This window comes from Gossypium arboreum, chromosome 7 (genome assembly GCF_025698485.1).
Source record: "Gossypium arboreum isolate Shixiya-1 chromosome 7, ASM2569848v2, whole genome shotgun sequence".
Taxonomy (NCBI): Eukaryota; Viridiplantae; Streptophyta; class Magnoliopsida; order Malvales; family Malvaceae; genus Gossypium; species Gossypium arboreum.
The window spans coordinates 2,250,977-2,262,592 of NC_069076.1; the positions used below are offsets into that span (position 1 = coordinate 2,250,977).

The 11,616-nt window shown below is 30.3% G+C and overlaps 1 protein-coding gene across 1 annotated transcript; it reads left to right on the plus strand.

The window, feature by feature from the left end:
* The first annotated feature begins 452 nt into the window (after window positions 1–452).
* Window positions 453–3,427, plus strand: LOC108488581 (senescence-associated carboxylesterase 101). The gene is made up of 4 exons (XM_017792872.2): window positions 453–750; window positions 830–1,193; window positions 1,801–2,370; window positions 2,503–3,427. The coding sequence occupies exons 1-4, from the start codon at window positions 728–730 to the stop codon at window positions 3,307–3,309; spliced, it is 1,764 nt and encodes a 587-aa protein (XP_017648361.2). The 5' UTR covers window positions 453–727; the 3' UTR covers window positions 3,310–3,427.
* The last annotated feature ends 8,189 nt before the right edge of the window (window positions 3,428–11,616 follow it).

Here is an 11,616-nt window from a genome sequence, read left to right on the forward strand (position 1 = left end):
AAATTTAAAGATTCGTTTAAAAGAAATAATGAATTTGATTTATTTTATATTATGATTAAGAATAAAATTCATCTCAACCAACTTCAACATTTAATATTTAGAATATTATGGAGTTTATTATATTAAAATTGAATTGTATTTTGTTGTTATATGTACTGAAATTTCTGTGACGTATAACTTTATAGTTTTTGCTAGTTATGTTAATTTTAATAATAAAATAAGATGACACTTTCAATAGTAGGAATCGAATTGTTTTTTATCTAACTTATAAAATTTACTCATTTTTATAAATAAAAGAGTAAAATACAATTTGAATCTAAATACATAAACTTCTATAACACTTTTACTGCTGCATCTCTACCAAACAACACCAAAGTCAAATTCAATTTTTTATTTTAAAAATAAAAATTGAACTGGAAGACCATAAAGCACATCAAACTAAAACTTATTTGTGCATACAAGAAAAAGTGTTGGGATCAAAACTATGACCCTCAAAAGAAACTAGAATGGAAAAACAAACGTTTACTGCAGACTAATTTCATAGCATTTTCGTTGATGGGGACATTGCCATTTTACCGGACTTAACATCCAGGAAGCTGCTCAACTTTGACCACGAAAACCCCAAAAGGACAAGACCCGTAGACTTCAGTTAATATAATATGATTATTTTATTTACTCACTCAAATAAAGGTCTCTCTTCCCATTATACTAAGCAAGGATCAAGTCAATGGCAAGCAAGATGAACCAATTGTAACTAAATTTTCATTCCTATTTTTTCCTTGTGTTTTTGATGGATTGTTTAACTTTATTTTGTGTTCTGAAACTACAGATTCTGCAGTGGATTAGAGGTTGCTAATTTCGTGGTCAGCTCTGGGTTGCTCAAACTTTCATGGGCTAGAATCTTAGACTGTTATGGTGGATTCAATCTAAATGAGCTCCAAAATTTGGGGTTATCAATAAAATGGAAAGCTTATCAACAAGCTAATATTAACATCCTTGTTTTCAACACTTCTCCTATTTGTACCAAATCTCATCTTCAAGATTCAAAACAACTGGTTTCTTCTACAGCTTTTAAGGAGAGTTTTCCAGTCTTTGAATTCCTCTGCAACAATGGCAACTCTTTCTCTATTCATAAAGCAGCGATTGCTCTCTTTGCTGATCACTTTCATGAGCTCTTGCAACTGAAAGCTGAGGTTAGTGTCGTTCTAATTCCTTAATTCTTGCTCTATATAGTCCTTCTTAAATTGGTTATATTTTTCTAAATTTTCCGCTTAAAGGCCATATCTCCGTATCCATATCCATGTACTTCAAGAAAAATCAAGAGGCAATCTAGCTAGCATGTTATAAGTTGCAAAAAGTACTATGGAAACCTTTTTATGAAAAATTAGATTGCATTTTGCCTCTTTTACTCAAACATGGTTAAATTAATTCCTATATTTAGATAAAAAATAGACCGGTCATTTTTGTTAAAAACTTCATCCATTTACTATTAAAAACTGAGTTGCTGATTGACTAATTTTTAACAGTAGAAATGGATGAAATTTTTAATAGAATGACTATTTATTGCTTGATCTGATGTTACGAGACTATTTACTCATTTTTTGAGTAGAGGGACCAAAATGCAAGTTCAATTTTATAATACAGAGGTACTTTTACTGGTTATAAGTTCAATTTTATAAGTCTTGCAAGTTGACTGTTAATATTAATCTGCTGTAGAGGAACTACATGATCATAAATCAAAGTTTTGCCATCTATTCTAGGCTTTAATTATTTCCAAGTTATTATCTCTAATTGATGCAGTGTGGAAGGAATTCCAATAGCTTAATTGTAACTGGACATTCTTTAGGAGGATCAGTTGCTTCACTCTTCACCTTATGGCTGCTCGAAAGCCTCGATATATCGTTGGCTAAACGACCCCTTTGTCTCACGTTTGGCTCACCGCTAGTCGGTGATAAAGGGTTTCAACAAGCCATTTCACAACATCCTGCATGGAATTCTTGTTTCCTCCATGTTGCTGCAACAAGCAAAGATTCCATTCCAAGACTTTTCATTGCTCCCCATGATCTTAACTCCATGGATTTAGATTCAAAACCTGATGATTATAAGCCTTTTGGTACATTTCTTTTATGTTGTGAAGATGGATGTACTTGGTCTGATAACCCTGAAGCTGTCTCTGAGCTACTAATGGCAGTAGAAACGGAAGATACCGGTAATGAAGAATGGACAATTAATGTTTACAGCAGGATTATTGAACAACTCGAGTCGATGATAGTCCGGAAAGGTATCTCACAGGTTAATGAACCAATTCTGAATTCACTTCGAGCTGGAACAACTTTGCAAATAGAAGCAATTAGAATCCGAAATGAACAGGTAGATCAAACTTGTTTCGATCTTCATGCATACAAACTTGTTTCGATCTTCATGCATATCTTTATTTATTATGTATATGCTAGTCCGAGTGACATACTGTCTATGATCTGAACTTGCATTGAATTGGAGTAGCTGTTGATCAAGAAACTGGAGGAATTGGAAGAGATATGTATGTTCAACAAGGGAAAAGCATTTGACCCTGCAAAGAAATTAAATGTCATAAAAATAAAAATGGCTGAACTAGAATGGTATAAGAAAGTTGCTAAGGCTAATGAAACAGGTTACTATGATTGTTACAAGAAGCAACTCAGTCGACGGGATCGCGATATCATCAAGCACAAGAAGTTCCTCACAAACTACTGGAAAGAAGTCGTTGCACAAAACGAGAGGAAACCTCAGAAACAACTGGTTTACCTCCGATCACGGTGGTTGTATGCTGGTACAACCTATCGGAGAATGGTCGAGCCACTCGACATAGCTGACTACTACAGAGATGGTGGAAGCAACTATGTGACTAATGGCAGATCACATCATTATATCAAGTTAGAGCAATGGCTTGAAGAAGACGAGAAACAAAGCAGATTTCGGATCGATACCAAGAAACAAAATGTGGATGTTATTCTAACGGATGATTCTTGCTTTTGGGCTCATGTCGAAGAAGCCCGGCAATGGTGCAAAACATTGAAGACAGCTGATGTTGGTATGATCTCAGAGAGACTGTGTTTGAGGCAGAAACTGATGGAATTTGAGGTTTATGTTATGGAACAAATCAAGAAATATGCAGTGTCTTCTGAAATTTTCTTGAAAGGTAGCAGTTTTATGCAATGGTGGAAAGAGTATGAGATGCTTATTGAGCCTTTCCATAATTCACCATTGACAGATTTCATTAGGAACTGTAAATTTCAGCAGTATGCTAGTGGGTGTCTGGCACTCAGTTAACTTATACCAGTAGAGATAATAATAACTTCGCAAATACCACAATGCATTGCAGTGAATAATCCAAAATGTAATAGCTCTTTTCACTTAGATTTTAGTAGACTTCTGATTTTTGAGTGAAGTATAATCCATTTAACCTAATTTTGCATCATTCAGTAAATCTTCTATATAACAGTTTGTCCAACTTTTTAATGTTCTAAAGAAGTGGTTATTATAGGCTTGTTAAAGACATATGATGCACCTATAGCACTTTTAAGATTTACATCATCTCTGAAACTTTTAAAATTTCAAATTAATAACTATAATAAGTTAATAATAATATTAATTAATAAAACTTAGACTGCACTTTAATAAAATTTATAAAATTAATTTTATTTATTAAATATTATTTTATTTAATAAAATATGATTAATAAATATTTTATATAAAATTTAAAAATAATATCTTTATTAAAATTTATTATTTTAATTCACTTAAGAATAAAATTAATTTTACTAAAATTTAAGACAAAAACTATTATAAATAATTAATTTAATAAATAATGTATTTCATACTTTGTGGCTATCACTAAGAAAGCTGTTATATAATGTAAAAATAAAATGCAATAACTTTGGTTTTAGAATAAACATGGTTGTTATAACAAAATGTTATTATAGAGGATTACTATTATTGAGAGAGTTGATTGTATTTACTTTTATGCATTTTTACTAGTTTTTACTTCTTCTTTTTTTTAGCATTAGATAATTTTAAAATGAGTTTATGACTTTTATTGAGGTTAATTCGAGCTTGAAACGCACGATCATACACAAATGGAGGCGAAATGAGCGAGCAAATATAAAGGAAATGCAAAGTATCCAATGAAAGACGTGCACATTGTGTGACACCTCACACCCAGCCCAGTTGTCAAATCCAAATGTTTGGCATCACATTACGTTGTCACAGCAACTCAATCTGACTAAATCACGAATGATAAGTAACATGACATTCAATTAAATAATTTATCAGTGTATACACAAATTAATTCAATGCATGCACATTAATCCCATGCTATGTATTCAGAAGATGTATGGAGGTTATAACGTGGTTGGGATTCGAATCTAACTCTTTTTTATCAAATTTCAACATAGTGTCTCGAGCCAGGAATTTTCATGTCTTGAAACGGAGGGTTTAGGGTACTTAGTGAGTGAGCAAGACACCATTCAAAGGTATGAGAGCTCGAGTCTGGTTGCCATGTTGCTAAATGGAAGTTCAATGTCACAACATAGTAAATAGAGTGCCAAAATTCCAAAACTGCCTTCGGTGTCGCGACACACCCCTGAATCTAAACTTGAGCCAAGCGATGACTTAAGTGTGGGGGAGTTTGATCTGTCGTAATTCGTTGTACCAGATTAAACTAGTTTTCATATTTAAGGAGCTTGAATTTAAACAATACTTCTATATTTTATTTAGTTTTTCCATTTTAATTTTAATATAATAAAAATTGTAATTTGAGTCATTTTATGACCTTAGGGGCCGAAAGAGGCCTAAAGGAAGATTAATGTACTTAGTGAGTGTGCAAGACAACATTCAAAGGTATGAGAGCTCGAGGCTAGTAGCCATGTTGCTAAACAAAAGTTCAATGTCACAACATGGTGAATAGAGTGCTGAAATTCCAAAACTGCCTTTGGTGTCGCGACATTACACAACCAATAAATATTGTGACATATCCCTGAATCTAAACTTGAGCCAAGCAAACTACATTCAATGTCGCGACACAGGTACTAGATGTCACGACACTGGCCCTACATGGGAAGAAATTACCAACTGAGGGTGTTTTGGTCTACACAATGGAAATTAACATAAAAACATCAATTGACCTAAGGCTAAGGACGACGACGAACCCTAACACTATAAATAGACTCATAAGACACTTAAGAAAGGACCTCTTTTGTAACTTAGAATTTTTATTTTTTTAGTTTAGTTTTCAGTTTCTAGTTCTTTTTAGACTTACGATTTATTTTCATTTATTTTCATTCGTGTTAATCAGAAGAGCTGATTTGTAGATTCAACATAAACTCTATGGAATTCTGCACTTCAAATATTCAATACAATCAGAATTTCTTCTTAAACTTTTATTCTTGATTCGTTCATAATGCTTATTTATTTTATCAACTTTACATTGTTTATGAAATCTATGAGGAACTAATCCTCTTATAGGGGATTAGTGAGTGGAAGTGTGATTAATTAAGTTTTAGGTTGGGTTTTCTTAGCGGATCAACTATTTGAGATAGGAAAATCTTAAACACTAGGCTTGACAACCCTAAGAAGTCATTTAAGTGGGAATTAAACCAAAATTGATATTACTTATCTGTGAACCCCTTATCCCCGTCCGATTTGGATTATGAGGTCGAGAGATAAGTAATTCTTCCCGACTTGTTAGCTTAGTGGGAGATCAAGAGATTCTTCTAGGGTAATGACTAGTTGATTGAGTAAAGACCTAAAATAGGAATTAATTATGACCACCGAAGTGAGCTAATCACCCATGCTTAGATTTGGTTGAATTACATCTTAGTTTTCTGTGTTCACTTTATTTTGCATGATTATTTATTTTAGTATAAAACCCAAAACTATTTTCCACTTTATGTTTTATTGTAATATAATTTATCTAAAGTAATAATTATTTTTATTTATGTTTAGATTAATATTAATTTAGTACTCACTTCCCTTGGGTATGATCCTCTGAGTACTTACCAATTTCATTGTAAAGTATATTACAACCTGACCCGTATACTTGTGGATGCTGCCTCAGTTTCATATATTTAATTGTAGTATTTACACTCTGGATGTTTGTACGCCCGGAGGCGGTCAGAGACCATAGGGTTTATGTCTTGAGATAAAACCTTTCAAGTCCCGAGACTGATCTCGAGAGAAACCTCTCCTGTTTTCTTATTTTAGCTTCGATGTTTGGTTGTTTCGAGACAAGAATTGTCTCTAGACCTGAAATAGGACAAAACTATTTTATCTTCGATGTGCCCTTGTTTAGAGACAAAGGCCACTTTGTCATGAGACCTAAGTGGAATTGTCTTGAGATTTGCTTGGTAAGTTTCAAGACCTTAAGCACCAAATGGTAAATTTTGTTCTAATGGTTTCGAGAGATGTTCATACTGTCTCTAGACTTAATGGTAAAATGACCCTAAATGCACATTTTTAAGCATCTAAGCCATACCAAATTGTACCTAAAACATACCTAAATGTTACACCAATGCAAAATCATCAATCCAACATATAGAAACACATTCAATCACTAACAAATCCTAACATCCATTTCATCAATGTATAATCAAATTAATTATGCAACTGAATACTTATAAACATGCATAATTATCTTTAAAACGAAAGATCGAAACTCACCACTCAAGACATTGTAGGTCATGATACCAAAAGTACTAAAACATTAACATGAGCAACATGCTCAAACCAACCTAGGTACATGCCATTTAACCGAAACATATGTATACATACAAAATAGGCACAAAATGATTTTCTTGCAGAGCTACCGAGTTGGATACTTTATGACTTCTAATCTACTATTACTCTCGTCCAAGACTTGTGCACGGAAACAAACATAACCGTATATTGAGTAATGTATATTTAGTTGAATAGAATCAAATAAACAAACTAAATAACAAGATTAAATATGATAATCAATAACTATTTCAATATTATCATCATTAATATGTATACACTTGAGAACCATTAGACCCTTAAAAGATTCAAAACCATTTAACATTCGATCATGTTTATATCAACATTTTACTTGTTTTCAAATCACATAGTTTCGATGCATCTTAGGGTATTTGCATCTATTTTACCATAACAATGTCATATATCATATAGACATCATTATCACATTTCAATAATATAAGCATTCAACATATAATTTTTACATTTTAATCCTTATTAACATAATCGAGCTTAAGGACAGATACTCGGATCAATCTACCATCACACTAATATACGGACCGAAATGCTGATCAGGCATAAATGCACCAATCCCACCAATCACATCAGAATACACTCATACCTTCAGAGAATTTGAGCTAGTGTTATGTTCTCAACCCCAAGTGAATTAGAGAACTATCACAATATATATACACACATAGCGTTGAATCTCTCACCTATCAAAACAGATCTTATGGCATGTCAACCATACTCGCAACTCTATTCAACAACGTTAATAGGGAAATTTCCATTATTAATTATTATTTATTATTAAGCAATCATATACATTTTCAATCAATATACCAATGATCACATATAGCATAATAAGGTGTATACGTACCTTTCAAATACATCTATATCAACAGTTTACTATCCTTGTCCACTTAACAAGTTAAACACACACAATTATTTATTGAACTCGAAATATGAGAGTACAAATCAGAAGTGATTATTCGTCAACGGATTTAGATTTCCTTTTGTCCCGTAAAGGTCCTACATCGTCTTCAGCTAAAATATGAATACAAAAAATTCATCAATCATGCAATTCAAACATAGATCATAACAACATAGACATGAATGCATTTTTATTCATTTTTGTCCTTATAAGCTCTAATATCCGAAATGCTTGTAATTCTTTGTTCTCTTTATCAAATCAGAAATCGATTTTATATTTCTTTACTAGGTACCTCTAACTTCCAATCATTGACATTATTTTCTAATATCTTTCAATTTATTCAGTTTGGTCTCTAATGTTTAACAATAATTTCAGAGTCTTTAAGCTTAAATTCAAGCTTATTCTTACAACACCCATTACTTTACTAATATTATAACTCAATTTCATCCAAATTTCTTTTGTTCTTTTACTAATCGATCATGAATTCCATCAATAAAACTTAACTAAATATTAGTAATTCTTCAAAAAAGTACTTAGGTCTTGAGTAATAACTACTTAAATCTAATAATTCACCGTGAATTGAAAAAGAAACTTACCAATCTAGCCTTGGAAGCTTACGACATTGGTGAAAATGTTTTAGGAGAAAATTTTCTTTTATTTCCTTAAGAGAACCAGTAGAGAAGTGTAATAACCCGAAATTCACGGGCACCGAAAAAGTGAGTTATAGGACCTCCGTCTTAGTGAAATAAGTTCGAAAATAATTATTAAAAATATTTATGAGCCTAGTGGTGTGTCTAATTAGGATCTAATTAGGTGAATTTAGCTTAATTTAGAGTAAGTAATAAAAGGATTAAATTGAATAAAGGGTAAAAGTTTAATTATAAAGCAATAGAAAATAAAAGGATTAAAATGGCAATTAAGCCATTGACTACAAATGAGGACATATTGGTGAAATAAAATCAAAGATTTTTTAGGTTTTATATATTATAATGATTATTATTATGGTTTTATATTAAATTATTATAATTATTAGTTAACATTATGGTTTTATATTAGATTATTATTATTAGCATTATTATTAAATAAATTAAATAGAAGACAATTGTATGGTAATAAAATATACATGTGTAAGAATTGTATTGGTACAATTGTAATTTAAATATTTAATTACTTATAATTTAAGCATAAAGATCTTTTATAATTATTAATTGTATTAATTAAATCATGAGATTTTTATTTGATAAGCAAATTAGATAATGACATTTGTAATAATATAAATATGTACACTTGTTATATAATTATTAATTTACTTAATATTAAAGTAAAATATATTTTAATATATGATATTAATATTATATTATGTTAATAAAATAATAAAGCATAAAAAGAATTAAGGAAACAAAGAAACAAAACAAAAGAAACAGAAACGAAGCAGGGAACAAAACGAAAACAGGGGAAGAAAAAGGGAAAGAAAATAAAAAGGGAAATTGGGATTTTAAAGCTTCAAGTTTAATTGGTAAGCTTAATTAAGTCATTTTCTCTTAATTTTGATATTTTAGAAGCTTTAAAACAAGTTTTGATGAAATTAAGTTGATAATTAAAGAGTTTATATGTTTCCAAATATGGTTCATGTTGGATAAATTATGGAATTAGGGATTTAATTGAATGAATTCTAAGTTAGAATTGATTAAGGGATTAAATTGTAAACTAGGCTATAAGTTTTATGTTGAAGGGACTAAATTGAAGAAATTTCGAAATTAGGGAAATATGATGGAAATTTTATAGTTAAATATAAGTTTAGACAAAATTTGAATAGAAAAAGAGAGTGAATTGGATTAAGAAAATAATTAAGTTTAGTTAGGATTAAATTGGGAATAAGGTAGGAATTGTTTAGAAATTTAATTATTTATTATAATTAATGTTGTAAATAATAATATAAATTACTATTATTTTCAGTAGCCAACAAAGAACCTGAAACGTCAGCATCGAAAGGAAAGGAGAAAGTCATCGAGGACTAAAGCGGAGAATTACGGTGTGTATTACTATAACTCAAATTTTAATTATTATTGATTGCTGAAATTTTAATTGTTATGTATAGTAAGTAAGACTTGAGGTAAGTATGTGATTATTTGAAAAGTGTATTGATTGAAAAATAAATAAATGGTGACAATTGTATGGTGTTGATGGTATACACTTTTGTGAAAATTAATTTGTATATGAATTAAGATAATAGATATTTGAATTGAATGAGTATTGAAATTTTTGTGTAAATTAAATTAAAATTAGAAAAAGTAAAATAATACCCTATTAACTTGTCGGACTAGATTTGATACAAATGGCATGCCATTGGATTTGTGATGTGATGAGGAGATTGTAGTTCTAGAGAAGATGTTTCATTATTATATACTTGATTTATCCGAAGAGGCAATTAATGCCTTCTTGGTGTGTTATGGAGGATTTAAAATATTCTGGGTGTGTTTGGGTGGAAATCCGCGTATCTATCATAGTCCGAGCTTTGTTAATAGGGTAAATAATTGAAATGAAATTTTGAAAATGAGATTATTTGTTTTAGCATTATTGAAAAATACGAGAAAGAATGTATGAATTAAATTATGAATTGAGTTAGTATGAGAAAATGAATTATGAATTTAAGATTTATGAAGTAAAATAATTATATATAAAAGTAGTTTAAATAATTATAAAATTTATGGTTGATGTTTGTAATTTATTAATGTTAAATAGTCTTGATTTATAGTAATACCAATTGAGTATATCCATACTCGGCGTCACATTGTTTCCGTCTTGTGAGTTAGTAGAAGTCAAGTGTCCTACTCAACATCCGAACAATCCCGACTCCAACACAAACTTGGTGATGTATATTTTCTTTTGGGTAAAGGTGGCATGTACATAGGTGTTGTTTAGTCACTTGAATATGTATATTACTTTGAGTAGTGAAGGATGAATTATAAGATTTAGATGGTTAAATGAAATGGTAAGGAAAGTACATGATATTTTGATACATGAACATTAAGTTGTTAAATGAATGAAATTTATAATCAATTTTGAATGATGCTATGATAGTTATTAAGTTAAAATTATGTTAATGATATAAATATTAGTTATATGAATGTGAAACATTGGTGTTGGTGATTTTGGTTTGAATTTGCGGGAGGTTTAGGTAAAAATAAGCGAAATCTTGCGAATTTTTATAAAAAAAAATTTGGAATACTCGAACATGTCCGTTCTACTTTTAATATGTGTTTGAACTTCGAGAGTCCAAGATAGGGACTTAATTATTATATTATACTATGAAAGTTATATTAATTGTAAATTATTCGTAAGTTGTCTAATATGTCCGGTAATGCTTCATAACTTCATTCTGACGACGGTTTGGGGTTAGGGGGTGTTACAAGAAGAGATGAGATTAACGAAGCTAACTATTGTGTCTCTCGTCCACTAGCTTATAATTATAACTTTTATTTAATTAAAAAATTTAATAATTAAATATCAATAGTTAATATTCATTCATGAAAACAATTAATGGAATCTAATGGTTCACTTAAATGTTGGCCACTAAATTAATTTTGGTTTAGTTGATTTTAGAGTCAAGCCAAATTGCTACATAAGTGCCTCTCTATTACCTAACTTGCTATCCTCTTTTTTTTTTTTAGAAATAAAAAAAACTTTCTATCCTTTTTAATTTAGTCCATATACTAGAATTAACGATTTTCTTGATTTAACTACTCATTAAGGTCTAATACCAAACTTGTAATGCTCTCTACCGACCTAATTCATCGAGTTCAGGTTTGGGTTTTACCACACAAAACTCACATATTAACAATGACAATTTACAATTACCTATTTCTTAAACATGTACTGTGGCAATTTAATAAAAAACTTATCACAATAAATAAGGGATATGTTTAAAATAAATT

Bases quoted from the DNA above. Each gene is read 5' to 3' on its own strand.
- LOC108488581 (XM_017792872.2), top strand. From the start codon at position 728: ATGGCAAGCAAGATGAACCAATT. The intron at 751-829 runs GTAACTAAATTT...CTGAAACTACAG, and splicing joins GCAAGCAAGATGAACCAATT to ATTCTGCAGTGGATTAGAGG. The intron at 1,194-1,800 runs GTTAGTGTCGTT...TAATTGATGCAG, and splicing joins TCTTGCAACTGAAAGCTGAG to TGTGGAAGGAATTCCAATAG.